Here is a 16,173-nt window from a genome sequence, read left to right as displayed (position 1 = left end):
AATAATGAGTTTAAGACTGTTTAAGTCTCTTTATTTTCATGTGTAAGCAAATGGACTTTGCACAATTTCACAACTATGAAAAAATAAGGCAGCTGATATAGAGAGCACTGCAAGCTTTCTTCACATTTTTGGCTTACAATTACACTGGCTAAAAACTGAAGCAACAATTCATCAAGCATACAGGCTAAACCAAAGTGGTCTTGCAGACACTCCCCCCACCTCCATTACCCTTCAGTGTTTTGGCAAAGACTGATATATGGCTAAACAGAAAAAAAATAAGTATTTAAGTGTTCTTATTGGGGGTGGGGGACAGATTCAGTAAATACAAACTGGACTAAAATACACCCCTATTAGCTGAAAAAAGCCTGGAAGCCTCGTCTGTGCTATTTTGATAGGGCAGTGTAAGCCAAGAAAATTGCATGGCTTAGGGAACAAAGAAAAAAGCCAAATCTTATTAAGCCAAACAGCAAACTATCGCTTTTAAGAGTCAGGCATTTGAAAAAAATCAATAAAGGTTAACTTCTGGGTTAAGCTGAACACATGCTTACTTCACCGTTTTGCATAAGAGAACTTAAAGCAATCTAAAGTCAAGACATATAGCCACCCCCCCCATCTCTCCCAGACATTACTGGTGCCACCATTAATTAAGGCCGGCCCTACAGTGCAGGTGTAATCGACATAAATCAGGGGCTTGTCTGAGTTGGACTTCCCAGTGGAAGATAGGCAGCTGAGGAAGGTCTTTGTCGCTGAGACGGAGAGAAGTTCTGAAGTTCTGATGTCAGAGTGGTGGACGAAGAAGATGATGTGACAGATGCTGCTTGTGGTGCCTGATACCTGCAAACCATTGCAAAAACCACTGACTATATTTTAATCTTTAATATCACAGAATGATGCACAAGATTTAATAGGTGAGATATAAAAAAACAAAACAAAATATGTGAATTGTATTTAAAGCAGAATGGTGCAATGTATGGTAAAGTGCATGGACATGTTTTCAGGAAATCCAATTTATTAAAGAGGAAAACTGAAGACAAAATTACAAAATTATTCTTCTAAAATTTTGCTGCAAAATTCAGTTAGAGCCATAAATAAAGAAATTATCTACTTGCTGTTCTCTTACCAGGACTTAGATTTCCTGACCATTGGTGATGCAGTCCTTTCTCTAAAGAAAACATTTGCCAGGGGATCGTGTATTAGCCTCGGTGTAAAGGCTCTCTCCAGGTGAGTACCATCAAGATTTAACATGAACATGGTTGGGGGAGACATGTCTAACTCCAAAAGCATGATGTTCTCAGCCTGTAAGGATATACAACAATAAAAATGTAGTTAAAAAACACATTTACTTGCACAAAAAAATCCAGCCTCCACTCTAAGCCAGTTTCCATGGAGAAGCACATTAGATTTAATCTGAACAGTCACAAGAGACCAAGATATCCCAGCTCAGTCTAATGTTGGGTTACACTGACACTGATGCAATCCTTATAAAAATATTCGTTTTGCTGGATATAAGGATATCAATATGATCCCTATGGTGGTTATTACTCCTTGGTTGTGCTGCACAGCCTGAAATCAGTGTTAGACTCTTCCATGGTGCTGACTGGTCTTCCCTGCCGTGAGTGTATTTGAACTGAGAACCCGGTGTTAAAGACCACTGCTGTAAAATACCTGTCTATATTTAAACAAGATGGCTATCAGGTAATCAGATATTTCTAACAGTCTGTTAGTACACTTAATCAGACAGCTATAATATTTACCAGACAACTGCATTAAAAAGACTCCATAAAACACCAACGCCACAGACATAGATCCAATCCAGTGACATGAATTAGCTGAAGTGATGCCTAGATGCAGAGTTAAAAGTTTGGACCCAGCCAAATTCTTTGCGATTCAAAAATGGTCTGCAACTGTTGCACACCAAAAACCTTCCATCATTTTATGCAAATAGTTTTCTCCCTTTCCAGTAAAGGCTTCTGTTGTAAAGCTTCTGCTCTTTAATGTCTTATTAACAGTATCTTAACACTGATAAAACATGAAACATTAAACAGCCATAGAGTGATGAGTGATTCTTCTGAAATGTAAACTGTATGCTTTCTTACAATAATGGCTCACTGGCTAAAGATGCATGCGAAAGTTAAATCTGTGAATAGTTTCCATGGCTACAATGGTCTCCGCATCCTTCAGCAAAGGTTCGTGGTTGTGAACATGAAAATGGAAATTAGATCACAACTTCCCTGTTTCGCTGCTGTTTCTGCCAACTGGCCTTGTGAATTTCCAAACACTGACCTGGTATCGAGATGGGGCCCCGGTAGCTGTGGCAACAGCCATCTGTGCATATTGGCTGACTGGCCTCTTGTAACCCAAAGCTGAGAGAGGCCTTCTCCTGACCTGAGTGGGTGTACTGGAAAAAAAAAAAAAACATAGGAAAGGATGAATTTCTGCAGTTAAATACACTTAGGGTGGATGTCACCTGAGATGTAAACCTTTTTGAGACCCATGTTCCCCATAGATAGCCAGCTAATTAGCTTGTAGCAATATTTCTCAACATGGCAAATGTCCCAGGTTAGGAAATAAAAATACACCAGATTCATGAGAATTCATAATATATCATTATCTGTAATCCTTAAGACCAGAGCCATTTTCATGTGAAGGATTTTTTTTTTTTTACTTTAGTGACTCCCAGTGGTAGCTAAAATTATTGTGGCTGAAAAATACCAGATATGCTGTTAGATGTTATAATTTAGACACAAATTCTATCAATATAGTCAGTATATGAAGTGCTAAAATATCTTTTGGCCAGATCCACTTTTCTGGTTATGTGCTTCTGTTACTTAATTCCTATATTTTCCAGGGGGTTGATTGAGAGCCCATAGAAAAGAAATGTGCAGGTGCATTTAAGTGTAAAGCATGCAGATCAAAAGAACTCTAATAGCTACAGTAGAAAAAGCACATGTGTATCCCTTATTTAAAACCTTACACATTCCAGGTACACAGCGGCTGGTGTTTTTCTGTTTCAGTGATGGATTTCTTGCGTGCTCACAATTTCTTTATGAGAATGTTCTTTCTTTAATGTACCATTTACAGATACAGATATTTAATTTACTGACCTCTCTGATGGAATAACTGGTCGGAGTCTCCACTGGTCCTCCTCGCTGTCAAAGTACAGCCTATTTATAATTTTGTTCTTTTCCTCGGGAGGTATAAAATTCTCAATCAAGAGATATCTGTAATACAGAAGACAAGCGGGTGCAAATTGAAATCAGCCAAAATAATACAAATTAAATTCCTGTATAAAATGGTGTAAAATGGAAACAAAAACTTGGGCATATGTGTGTTTCATTAGGATAGTCTTAGAGTACCTTTAGATAATTGTTGTTTTGAATGAAGGTGAGACATCTGTTTAACTTGATATATATTAATGATATTATAGTGATACAGTATAACAGGAAGACACCTCAATGATGGCGTAAAATTTAAAAGCTTAGATTGTATATCTCCAGGTGAGGTCTAAAACAAGTTGCACCAATGAACAACAAAAAATATTATCTTGGTTACAAGCATGCATGAATAATTTGCATTCCTGATGACTAAGAAAGAACAACGCTAAAGACCCCAACTCATGAAAAAGTTTATTAGTTTATCAAATAAAAATGCATTATAGCCAAAATTGGGTGGATTTCTTTCTTCTTTCTTTCTAAAAAGAAAAATTCCATCATGTATGTTTTATGTACTACTTACTTGTACTTGAGCTCTCGGGTGAGCTCATTCTGCGTCTGTTCAAGTTCCTGTCTTGTTGTGATGTGTTCGTCAATGATTTCTTTCATCTCTCTCTTCAGTACCTGTAGTTTGGTACACAACTGTACAGAAAGGACAGAACAGAGGTCTGCATCACGAAACCTGGAGTAGCAAAATGTTTGCATGAAAACAGTGATGGTTTATGCAAATGTAAAATACCCCCGCACAAGAAAAGTCATTAAAACCTCAAATTTAAGCTCACAATAACAATGGCTAATCTAAGTATTTTACTGACATTGTCTGTGTAAAAAGGATTGTTTATAGTAAATAAGACTAATAGTTAATTGATTTTCCAATAATGCCATTGGGACGCATTAGTGGGTGAGTCATCTTACTCTTTTCAGCTTCTTTGTCTTAAGTTCGATCTCCTGCTGCAGGGAGGAGTATGTTTCTTTCATTTCCACGGTCTCCTCATCCTGCAGCATCATCTGCTGTTGGATCTCTCGCTCTTGTCTTATCTGCAAATTAAACATTCCAAGCTGAATAAAAGCAACAAAAAAGTTTCTTTATTATTGATTTGATTTTAGACGCAATTAATAACCTGTTCTGCAATTTCTTGTCTCTTCTGCTCAAGCATTTTTTGTTGTTCATTGGTGTGATCGATTATAGTCTTTCCCCCAACTAACAGTTTGCTCTCCATGGCCTGTGAACAAAGATGCAATTAATTATTTATGCAGATTTCTTTTGTTCCACCAGTGTCTCGTTAATCTGAAATTTTACTGATTAATTCACTGGTTTCACACTTACAATACCTTATATTTCTCTATGATCTTCTCCACAGAATCTTGATCCCACTGCATGTCCTCCACGCTTCTTCTGTTTTCATTCAGGTGCTTTAGCTTTTCACTGCTTCCCTGGCAAGCCAGGACTATTGGGATGTCACCTGCATCTTTCAAGTTCCCATCTGGTTCCTCTTCCACAGTCTTCCACACATCAGCATCCCTCTCTCTAAGGACGTCCTCCTCCATGCCAGCCAAACCTTTACTCAATCTTTTGCTATTCCTCCTCCTTCTTCTCTCTTTCGCGAGCATTCCCCGCTCCTCTAGCTGAGCTTTCAAGCGTGCGATCTCCTCCTGAAACTCCCTCAGCAGGGCATCTTTGGGGTCCTCATTAATCCGTGGTTTGTTCTTTATTTTCTTGGCTCTGCTGGCGTATCTCAGCGTGGCCTGGGATTCATCAAAATTCTTGTGCGAAGGCCCCACTGTTGCTATCATGACAGTCTTTGCATTGCCACCCAGGGAGTCCTGGAGCAAGCGGGTCAGTTTGGAGTCTCTGTACGGGACATGGGTGCTCTTCCCATCCACCAGAGCTGAAATGACATTCCCCAGCGCAGAAAGGGACAGGTTGATTTTGGCAGCTTCCTTCAGACGCTTCCCCTTGGCGCCTGTCTTGCTCTGGCGCTCGCTGCCAGCCAGGTCAACCATGTTCAGCTTCCCAACTCGGATGTGGTCCTCACCGTCTGGCCCTACTTCGCTGCACTCCACAGTGATGACAAAAATTGCATGAGACCTAGAGCTGCGTTCATTCATGTTGGTGAATCCCACAGACCTGGACTGGTTGCCTATGTTCATCACATGTTCAATCTCTGTGGCATTCTTGGTCACCACTGAAGACAGGTCTTTAACATACACGCCAAAGTCTGGGCTTTCTTTAAGTTCCAGTTTCCTGTTGTTATCTTTGCACAGCAGGTCTCGGATTTCCTCCTGGTAGATCTCGAGATAGGATGACCTCACCAGGTATTTCTGATTCTGGGTTCTGGATATTTGTGTGAAAATGTGCTGAAATGAATTAGGTATGACACCTCTCCTCTCTGGGTCGTTTGAAACCCCTTGCATGGTGTGGGTTTTACCTGTCCCAGTTTGTCCGTAAGCAAATATAGTCCCGTTGAAGCCTTGGAGGACGGACTCCACCAAAGGTCTCACCGCATCGTCATAAATGTCGCTTTGCTTTGAATTCCATCCGTAAACAGAATCAAACGTGAATACTTTCATTGGCTCATCGGGTGGTGCCTTCGGGTTCCTGATGGTGATCTGCCCCAGTTTGTCATCAATCTCTAAAATGTTTTCAGACCCCGCTATCTCTTCTCTCCTGCTGAACGGCCGGCAGCGGACCACTACCCTGACCGCCTCACAATGTTTGGTTTTGGACATTTTATCTTAAAAAAAGGCTAACATCACCTCACCACGTTAAAAAAGCAATTATCTCGCGCTGAGTCCACATAATTTCTCTTCTCCGTACAGGTGCAGCAACTCCCATTTTATTTAGTGAAGAAAGGCAAACAAGTCAGACACGCCTCATGTGAGCCGCTTTCATCACCCACCGATGACCGCAGCGTCTCCTCCGCCCCGAGCATCTCTCAGAAAAGAGGCGATGTCACAAGCTTGTAGAGGAGGCTGATGAAGAGGGGAAAAAACCCCCCCACAGAATATCCATCCATCCAGACCCAGCCCACACGTCCCCGGTACACACCCTGCTCTGCGGACAATGGAAATAAGACATGTGACTTGCGCAACGAATTAGATTTCAGCAAACCTTGTGGCCCACAGACGCGGCTCGTTTCCCATCTGAGCAGGACGTGAACGCACCTTGCAAAAGACAACGCAGGTTTATTTCATTCAAGCTTTTATTTCACATCACATTGTCCAGACCAAACCAGAAAATCTTCCACGTAGAAAAAAGAATGAAAAGGCATTCGCTAAAACATACTTGTAGACATTCATTATAGAGGAATTTCATTGTTACCATTTGGAGCCGTTTATTTTACATCTACAGTGTATGCAATGTGTAAATAATTAGCCCCTAACACACCTATGCAATTTTTTTTGTTAATGATAAAAAAACAACTTCAATTTTAGATCATCCGTTGCCAGTTTATTAGATAGACCTAACAAAAACCAATGCAGTCTGATCTCCATGAAGATGGAAATGTTCCAGTTTTTCTGACAGTTTTAAAGAGGTATTGATTGCGTTTTATGATAATTTGGGATGCTTTTGTGCACACACACCGTGGGAAAGAATTCAACACACCTCAGATTGCATCCTGTCAAATAATCACAAAATTAGATCTACACCACTTTAAAACACATTAAAAAACAGAACATTACAAATTTCATGAAGGCAGAATTTACTGTAGGACTATTACATTAAACAGCATTACTTAAGGTTAGGTCAAGGTTTAGACTCAGTGCGTTTCCCCACCCTATACCGATATAAATGTTAGGCACATTCAAATGGCAGGCTGGAGTTTTTACTATTAGCTACTGGCACAGCATGGTGATTCGGTCACTTGTGAAATTTCTTGCTGGAATCTTTTGCATGGTCCAGTAGAAGCTGGCATGGTGCAAAGTGATTCCCGTAGACGGCCTCGTATTGCCTCATCTTGTTCACCAGTTTGTCAGCACCAAAGCTGTCCACGAAACGGAAAGGTCCTGGAAGCAGCAAGATGTATGAGAAATATTAGTATTACATACATTAAACAGGAGTAACTGCAAGATGAGTATTCAGTTGTGAAATGTCTTTGCAATCAAATCTGACCTCCAAGGCAGGGGGGGAATCCAAGACCAAACACTGCTCCGATGTCTCCTTCCAAGGGGTTGTTCAAAATACCTTCTTGCAAACACATCACAGCTTCGTTGACAAATCGAGAGACAAGTCTGTACTGCACTTCAGAGTCTGATGAACTGTGAGAAACACGAGTGGTTAAACATCCCAACCTCAAGAAGCAAGTAGAACACTGCATGAACTTTTAGATTTAGACCTGCAATGATAGCACTTTCTCTCTCCCCCCCCCCCCCCCTTTTTTTTTTTTTAATAAGAAAAGTCTGAACTGAATGTCCTTTTACTACTACTACTACCTCTATAACTGTCAACTTACACAGAGGGGTTTGGTGTCAACTTATATTTCTCAAGAATGTCTCCAATATCCGGGTTCACATCTTTGACTTTAGTTCCTGGCTGGTAGACGTAGCAACCCTTTCCTGATTTGCGGCCTTGAGAATAATAAAGAAAACATTAACACAATTGAGAATCAAGTAAAATTAAAACTTAAGCCCTTAAGTCACTCACCATATTTCAGTAAGAAGTGAAGTACATACCCTTGAATCCAAGGTCCACCATAGTCTTCAAAACCTCCACATTTCCACCACCAAAGCGGGAGCCAAAAGCTTTCCCAAGGTCCTCTGCCACATGGGCTGCAACGTCAATGCCAACTTCATCAGCCAGTGTGGCCAAACCCACGGGGAACCCAAAACCTGTGGTGAGTGCATCCAGTTTCTTGGGGTCAACACCTTCCTGTAAATGCGGAAAGATAAATTAACATATTCTCTATTAAATATTGATGCTGTTACATCATTTACAGCAGTCAGCACTGAACTCCGAGCTGGAATTTGTTACTGGAACAACACTAACCTGAAGTAATCGCACTGCCTCAGCCAACATGGGAGCCAGGCATCTTGTTGTGTAGAATCCGGGTCCATCCTGCAAAAACATGTTACATTTTAAGTTAAACCATTGTTAGTTTTAGTTTAAACTAAGAGGGGAAAGAACACACATGGCGCCAAATCTCACCCCAACAACTATGATGACTTTTCCTTGCTTCAGGCCAACTGCCACAGCGGAGGCAGTGGTGTCCTTTGATGTCTTATCAGTGGTTATAATCTCAAGGAGCTGCATCTTGTCCACTGGAGAGAAGTAGTGCATTCCAATCACCTAAGAATGGAGAAATAAAACAAATCAAAACTTTCTGATTTCAGGTTAGGTCAACATCAGCACCATTTTTATGGATTTTTATATATAGCATTATTTGAAAGGTGGATCTTAGGAAGTTAAACTCAAGTACAGACCTTTTCTGGTCTTTTGCTGGCAGCTGCGATGTCCTTTATGGGCAGAGCAGATGTGTTGCTGGCAAATATGCAGTGAGGGGGGATCACCTGAGGACAAAAGCAAGATCACAGCTCAAAGTTACAGTTAGTGCTACAAATGCTTACAAACCAAGTATAAATCACATGGTTTAAAAAAAAAAATTATACTCACAGCTTCCACCTCCTTTATAACTTTATGCTTGATGTTTATGTCTTCAAACACAGCTTCAATAACCATGTCGGCCTTTTCAAAACCCTTGTACTCCAACTGGCCAGTCAGGTCAGACAGTATAGAGTCTCTCTCAAACGATGTAATGCTCTTCTTTTTAGTCTTATCATTGAGCCTTGTTTTAAAAGAAAGAAGTCATACGAGTCAGCAAAAAAAGCTATAACATTACCAGAGGTGACCTGACCGTTATTTTATCATGGCTGTGTCACTGCATTTCCCATCAGGAGGTGGGTTCGGTGCTGGGTGATATAGAAATGAGCTCACCCTTTGTAAACCTGCTGTTCGCCTCTTGCCAGTCCTTCCACTGTGGTGTCTTTCAGGATTGTATGCACACCTTTGTCCACGCTCACTTGAGCAATACCTGCTCCCATAAGACCTGCTCCCAAGATGGCAAGAGTGCTAGTGGTAAAGAAAGACAACCTAGATGTTAACTTACTGTCATGAGGGTCAATATGTCATATTATTTAAAAAAAATAAAAATAAAAAAATAAAATAAAATCAGCAGCAAGAATTCACGCAGGACTAAAACTCATTAAAAAAATATCAAGGGCAGGACATTAGCAACTTTAATTATTAAAAGAGGAAGACTTGCTTGGGAATGTTCATGTGGGTTGTACTTTTTTGAAAGCTTTTGGCTTGTTTATAGTTCTGTTTTGACTTCTGGCAAATTACCAGTTGTGTTAAAATTCTTTAAGTTGTTTTGTTTTTAAATTGCTGGATGCAAATATGCTAACTCCCTTCCCATCTGCATTACACTTACTTCACTTCTCTTTCAGGGGTTCCAAAGCGATTCTTCTTGCATGCAACCTGACCATGGTACAGACCAATCAGGGCTGCCGATTCTGAAGTTTTAGCCAACTGACCAAAATTCTGTGATGAACATGGATATTGATGCCGTTTATAAACACATTTTATTAATGTAAATATTTAGGGTGCCAATAATTTAGGAAAACAACCTCACCTGAGACTCCGCTAAGTATCCAGCAACAGGTCCTTGTTCAACTCCAGTTTTCACACACTAAGAGGAGGAAAAAATATATAATAAAAATGTTATATTATTTTCTTAAAAAATCTCGTCATAGAAGCCAAAGGTGCAGATTGCATGAGAAAGGTTTACCCAAAAGCAATGCCATGACTTTGACTTCTCTGTACTATTCATATCTTTCACTGTATTTCCTAAAACATATTCATTAGAAGGCGCTTTTACTTACTTCGATGATTTTCAGGGGTGCTGGATAAAGTCCTTTGCTTTGCTTCATAACTTTGCCTTGGACCGTTTTGTAAATCTGATTCCGGACAAAGGGGAAGCTCATAACATAGTCTTGAATCTCTATGGAGATAAGAACAGAAATGTTATTACGATAAAACAAGCAAGAGTGACTACAGAATCAAATGATAAACAAATCCAATACAACTTACTCTGCATTGTACCCTTTTCTTTGCGAAGAGAAATCTTTTTGTTGGCAATCCCTTTGGCACACTCAATGGCAACTTCCTCAAGGTATTCTATTGTTCTTTCCTCTGGACTCTTCAGTCCTGGTCCTTTAATACAAACAGAAATAATCTCATCCTCAGACTGAACAACGTACACTCAAATACCGTATTTTCACGACCATAAGACGCACTGTACTAAAAGGCGCAGTCTCAGTTATGTGTGCCATTACTGTATTTAACACACACATAAGGCGCACTGGATTATAGGGCGCATACAAGTACCGTATGCGTATTTAAAAATAAAGCGGGAGCAAACCTGAGTTCGGTACCTTACTCACATTTTTATTACCAGTAATTGTCATCATCAACAACACACAAGCATACAAGAGTGCATATTTAAAAATAAAGCAGGAGCAAAACTGAGTTTGGTACTCACATTTTTATTACCAGTAATCGTCATCATCAACAACACACAAGCATACAAGTGTGCGTATTTAAAAATAAAGCAGGAGCAAAACAAAGTTTGGTACTCACATTTTTATCATCAATCAAACCCATCGAAGTCCTCATCCTCTGTATCTGAATTGAACAGCTGCGCTAAATCTCCATCAAACATGCCAAGTTCACTTTCTTCACTGTCAGAGTCACTTTCCGTGCCGTGCGGCTCCTCGGAAATGATGCCGGCTTTTGCGAAAGCTCGAACAACAGTGCCAGCAGACATGTTAGCCCAAGCATCTACAATCCATTGGCAAATTGTGGCGTAACTCGCCCGGCGCTGCCTTCCACTCTTAGTGAAACTGTGGTCTCCACCGGTCATCCATCGCTCCCACGCCGCTCGCAGCCTTACTTTGAACGGGCGGTTCACACCGATGTCCAGCGGTTGGAGTTCCTTTGTCAGGCCTCCCGGAATGACAGCAAGCTCACAGTTCATTTGTTTCACTAGTTTTTTCACATCGGCTGTGAGATGGGCACGCATAGAGTCACAGATCAACAGCGATGGTGATGCGTGGAAAAAACCACCTGGTCTCCTTACATACACCTCCCTCAGCCACTCTTTCATCATTTCCTCATCCATCCAGCCCTTTTCATTTGCCTTAATGATGATTCCTGCTGGAAACTTCTCTTTAGGCAAAGTCTTTCGCTTAAAAATCACCATAGGCGGCAGTTTCTGTCCATTAGCATGGCAGCCAAGCACAACAGTAAAAGAAGACTTTTCATACCCCGTTGTGCGTATCGCTACCGTGCTGGTCCCCTTCTTCTCCACAGTGTGACTCACCGGGATGTCAAAAGTGAGCGGGACCTCGTCCATGTTTGTGATGTGGCTGGATGTTTTTGTCGCCGATGTGTTTGCTGCAGTAGGAGCGGAAGATGGCCAGCTTTTCCTTATAATCCGCTGGAAGTTGCTGCGCTACCGTAGTCCTGGTCCGGATGGAAAAATGGCACCGTTTCATGAAACGAAAGCACCAAGACGGACCTCCTTGGAAATGTTCAATGTTCATCTCTTCAGCTAGTGAAACTGCTTTTAGCCGAATGGTGACCGTCGAAACGCTTCTCCCGCTCGTTCTTTGCTCGATGATCCACCGCTCGAGTCTTTCCTCCAACTCGGGCCACCTCGCCTTATGTCCGCGGAAACTCTGCTGCGTTTTCTTGACCTGCCGGAGCTTGTTTTCTAGCTTCCTCCATTTGCAAACCATCGATTCGTTAATCTTAAATTCTCTCGCCGCTGCTCGATTTCCATGTTCCTCCGCATAGCTGATGGCCTTCAGTTTAAACTGTGCTTCATAAGCGTGTCTCTTTGCCATTTTCAGGGTTGTTAAAACAACGATGTTCCACATAATGCACATACCTGTCCTTTTATACAGGTATGTGTGATTGTCCAGTATATACGATCAATGCCCACACTTCACCCTTTAGCCTTCTCATGGTGTTCTCTACTACGTCCTCCTTACAACACACAGGGCGCACTGCGCTATAGGGCGCGGCGTACTTTTTGAAGAAAATCTAAGACTTTTAAGTGCGCCTTATGGTCGTAAAAATACGGTACTTACCAAACTGCACAGATTACAGCAAATTATAATACTTCAAATTACCCACATGTTCACCATTTTTTAATTTTACTTGGGTAGCATTAGAGTTTTACCTAGAGGATCTACAAGTTGGTCAACAAGCCTCATCTTTTTGGCTTTATCTGCTCGGATATTTCGTCCTGTCAGCATCATGTCAAAAGCAGAGGGGAGGCCAACCTACAGGTAAAGAAAGCAGATCAATAATGCACTGAATAATCATCACTATTTAATGTGTGGAGAAAGAAAAATACACTAATATATTTTTTTAATTTTTATAGAGGTTATAATGTGGTCCACACTAGAAAACAGCACATGATGAACTGGAGTGATAATCAGTCTGCAAAGTCTCCAACAGCTTAAACCAATTACGAGCATTACCTGACTGCTCTGTATTAGAGCTTTGCCAATATAGAACATCGTTGCTACCATTTCACAAGTATCTCCCTGAATGCCACTTTTTTAAGTGAATAAAGTTCAACAAAATCAAAGACAATTTGGGGAATAAATTCCAGTACTAACCATTTTGGGGAGTCTTTGCGTACCACCAGCTCCAGGTAGAAGACCCAGCATCACCTCTGGAGTCCCGAGAACTGTTTTGTTGCTCTTTGTTGCAACTCTGTACTGGCAGGCAATAGCAAACTGAAATGCAACACAAAGAGCAGGTTAGAGAACACATTATCATCATCGATCCCTGTTAAACACAGCAAGCTGCTAAAAATAACACTTATTTACCTCTAAGCCGCCTCCTAAGCAAGAACCATTGATGGCAGCGACAATGGGCTTTGGAGATTTTTCAATCTGCTCAAACATTTTCTGTCCTTCCTGAGAAAGTTTGGTAACCTCTTCTGGGGTTTTGCAGCCCTGGATCATACTGAATCAGATGTAGAATATTTTAAATAAAATGACAAGCCACTTGGACTCATTATTCAGAGACGTCACTCATTTTAGGGTCACGCTTTGTGTCTGCACTACCACCCTTAAGGAGTTTGTGCTTACTTGATATCAGCTCCTGCAATGAAACATCCCGGCTTTGATGAGATAAGAACAGCACTGTTAATGGCATTGTTTTCCCACACTTCATTCATGACCTCTGTCATCTCTTTTTGCATTTGAATAGACAGTGTGTTGACCTAGAGGGAAACATAATTATAGTTACATTTAACCTGCACGATGCAAGACTGTAAAATAAACTAACTGTCTGTTACTGAGCTCACACCTTTGAGTTTGGGTCATTAATCCGTACAACAGCGACGTCTCCCTTGACTTCATAGTTCACATGTGTTCGGGCTGCAAATACAGAAAGAAGAGAGTGTAATTAGGTTCAGCGAGTGTCTGACATATTTTTATACAGATGATTGACAGTATGATTGTTCTGAAATTACCTAGCATGGCAGGAGATACTGAGAAGGAGCGATAAGATGGGCCTGTAAAAACCAAGGGAAAAGACAGTGCATTATTAGTTTATGTGCCAAGTTAGTTTACTATTGGGTTTTTCCATCACAAATCTCTGTATGACTTCTGCTGATCCATGTCCCATCTGCCTGAAAATTTTATGATCTAAAGTTAGGATAAATACACTAATTGCTGTTCAATTTTAGCTTTATATAGGAAATCCATTTAAGATGCACTTTTTTGAAAAATGGTCCAATCCTTTTCCAACATTTTTTCCCCACAAAGTTAATTCTCAGGTAGTATTTGTACATGAATATAAATATTACCATAAAGTTCAATCAGAGCCAGGGGTCTTGGCCTTGGAATACTACTTACCCGAAAGAAGCTACTAATCCCCCTTTTATTACTGTTAATTACTCGAATATACATTTATTTTTTTATGTAGAAAAATATTTACATTATACTTTCTGAGCCCTTGAAATCTCTTGGTATATGTTAAACTTAACCTGAATTAACACAATCCTTCAGGGTAGCAGATGTCAAAATGGTTGGTATAGGATGTATTGAAAAGGATATGAAATATGCATGTATTTCACAAAATCATTTTCTTAGTTATAATTAGAGTAAAATCTGGAAAAATCACAAGTTTTGTTTTTCCGGAATAGCTACAGATATTTCTTTTTTAAGATAAGATAAGATAACCTTTATTAGTCCCACACGTGGGAAATTTGTTAATTGTTAATTGTTATTGTATAACTTGTCATATTAGCTCAATCCTGCACCAAAGTTAAGTAAGTTGATTATTCATTTCACATTCAAAAGTATTATAGGAGTTTTGTTTTGCATAATCGTGAAATACAAGTGTATATTATTTAGAAACAGTCACGTTGTCTTTTTTATATAAAGGTTTATATTAGTGTGAGCTCAAATGTAACACTTTCTAAGACTGCTTAAATTTATTTTTTCATATTTGAACTAAAAATGCAGATATATCTGTCCCATGTTACAGCTTCTGTTTCAATGTTATAGTAAGAAAGAATTTCAGGGTTTTACCTTTAATAGTTTTTGAGATATTAATGTTCAATGGCGTCAGATTTCAATGTGCGGGAAAAAAAGCCTGAAACTGGATGGGCAGGCCTTCTATAACAAAAATCTCTCTTTCTACATATACACATACGTACGTGAAGCTAAACTTTCACAACAAGCATTATGTATGTTCAAATCTTGGGGCATAAAAGACAAATAAGAAATGATCTAACAGAAAAAAATGTCATGATCCGAGATGGAATAACCAGTTTTTAAAACATTTTGAAATATTTTAAACAATATCTTTTGCGTACAGATTTAAGAGTCAATGTCATATTTAAAAGGAACTTAAACCGAATGTCCTCGTGCATTAAATACATCTGATGTATATGAGACGTTCACACAACATTTCCGTGACCTCAGTGCACAGCGACCTTTCACCTACATTCTCCCCTCACCAGTAGGACAGAAACCGCGGTCATCACAATTGAGAATACTGTACACAAGCCTTTAAATCTCAGTCTGAACGGTCTTAATCAATACAATGTAAGGCTTAAAAGTGAAGCAAATCGATTTACAGCTTTGATCCACTCCCACTTTAACTTATGGGATTCCGTAGCAGTAGGCTAGCTAGCGCTTAAAAGTGTTCTCGCTGCACAGATAAAAGTTTAGGAGTGTCGCGCACTTTGAAATTCTGGTTAAACTTTAATTGAGATATACGTTTACTGACTCAAAATTAGCGTTATTTAACCTGCACTACCACACGTTTATGCAGGGCATTCATTGGCGATAAGAGCTAGTCGCAAGCTAATTATACATTTAATACATTTACGACACTTAAATACATTTGGACTCTCTGCCATTCTCTCTTCCGACTTAAAATGTCTGCATGAAACAAGTGTATAGTCTACCTGTAAAAACGTTATATCTCCTTAATGTGAGTCTGGAGAGAACACCAACAGCTCGTACACCGGCCATCTTGGGAGCGTAGGTCAGTCTGCGGTGGCGTGAAGGGAAGCTAGCTAACTAGGAGGTGCTTTAGAAGAGAAGAACAAGACTTGTACTACTTCCTGAAAGCGGTCAATCGGACAAGGTACTTATTGGCTGTCTTTCAACAAACCCCCACAGCATTGGTCAAATCTCAGGAACTCGCACGTAATTGGACGCCCAAAGACTACAAAACGCCTCTTAACCAAACTGTTAAAAATGAACCAAACGTAAGTACTGCCGGCTGGGTTTCATCCACACTGTCCTTATACATTTTTTAAAATAAAAAATTCAAGCAATTACTACTATTGTTATTACTATTTTGTGTATAGCGAAAATGTTCAATTTTAAAGTTAACAATCACACCGTATTCATGATGCAATCGCAG

At 40.1% G+C, this 16,173-nt stretch overlaps 2 protein-coding genes across 2 annotated transcripts; both read right to left on the bottom strand.

The window, feature by feature from the left end:
• Positions 1 to 25: 25 nt before the first annotated feature.
• Positions 26 to 6,278, bottom strand: LOC147307004 (kinesin-like protein KIF3B). Its single transcript, XM_086274384.1, has 8 exons — positions 4,545 to 6,278; positions 4,334 to 4,435; positions 4,128 to 4,250; positions 3,736 to 3,854; positions 3,105 to 3,221; positions 2,284 to 2,398; positions 1,121 to 1,296; positions 26 to 834 (listed from the first exon to the last, which is right to left on the bottom strand). The coding sequence occupies exons 1-8, from the start codon at positions 5,940 to 5,942 to the stop codon at positions 684 to 686; spliced, it is 2,301 nt and encodes a 766-aa protein (XP_086130510.1). The 5' UTR covers positions 5,943 to 6,278; the 3' UTR covers positions 26 to 683.
• Positions 6,279 to 6,397: 119 nt separating this feature from the next.
• hadhab (hydroxyacyl-CoA dehydrogenase trifunctional multienzyme complex subunit alpha b) lies at positions 6,398 to 15,855 on the bottom strand. Its single transcript, XM_086274385.1, has 20 exons — positions 15,710 to 15,855; positions 13,763 to 13,804; positions 13,597 to 13,667; positions 13,377 to 13,510; positions 13,113 to 13,251; positions 12,900 to 13,019; positions 12,455 to 12,557; positions 10,300 to 10,422; positions 10,092 to 10,210; positions 9,842 to 9,898; positions 9,641 to 9,750; positions 9,145 to 9,279; positions 8,824 to 8,995; positions 8,634 to 8,720; positions 8,359 to 8,499; positions 8,200 to 8,268; positions 7,887 to 8,082; positions 7,667 to 7,781; positions 7,327 to 7,472; positions 6,398 to 7,220 (listed from the first exon to the last, which is right to left on the bottom strand). The coding sequence occupies exons 1-20, from the start codon at positions 15,774 to 15,776 to the stop codon at positions 7,075 to 7,077; spliced, it is 2,292 nt and encodes a 763-aa protein (XP_086130511.1). The 5' UTR covers positions 15,777 to 15,855; the 3' UTR covers positions 6,398 to 7,074.
• Positions 15,856 to 16,173: the final 318 nt, after the last annotated feature.

Source organism: Aulonocara sp. 'chitande type north' Nkhata Bay, linkage group LG19, assembly GCF_057382095.1.
Source record: "Aulonocara sp. 'chitande type north' Nkhata Bay isolate Kocher_YH1m ecotype deep benthic linkage group LG19, A_spYH_male_GT1.1, whole genome shotgun sequence".
Taxonomy (NCBI): domain Eukaryota; kingdom Metazoa; phylum Chordata; class Actinopteri; order Cichliformes; family Cichlidae; genus Aulonocara; species Aulonocara sp. 'chitande type north' Nkhata Bay.
This window is presented reverse-complemented; position numbering and strand designations above follow the sequence as displayed.

Coding starts and splice junctions, on each gene's coding strand:
- LOC147307004 (XM_086274384.1), bottom strand. CDS start 5,942: ATGTCCAAAACCAAACATTGTGAGGCGGTCAGGGTAGTGGTCCGCTGC. Junction 3,222..3,735: donor ACCCGAGAGCTCAAGTACAA/GTAAGTAGTACA, acceptor TCTGTATTACAG/ATATCTCTTGATTGAGAATT. Junction 835..1,120: donor GTCAGGAAATCTAAGTCCTG/GTAAGAGAACAG, acceptor AATGGTTTGCAG/GTATCAGGCACCACAAGCAG.
- hadhab (XM_086274385.1), bottom strand. CDS start 15,776: ATGGCCGGTGTACGAGCTGTTGGTGTTCTCTCCAGACTCACATTAAGG. Junction 8,996..9,144: donor GAACAGCAGGTTTACAAAGG/GTGAGCTCATTT, acceptor TTTTAAAACAAG/GCTCAATGATAAGACTAAAA. Junction 8,500..8,633: donor CCAGCAAAAGACCAGAAAAG/GTCTGTACTTGA, acceptor CTCCATTCTTAG/GTGATTGGAATGCACTACTT.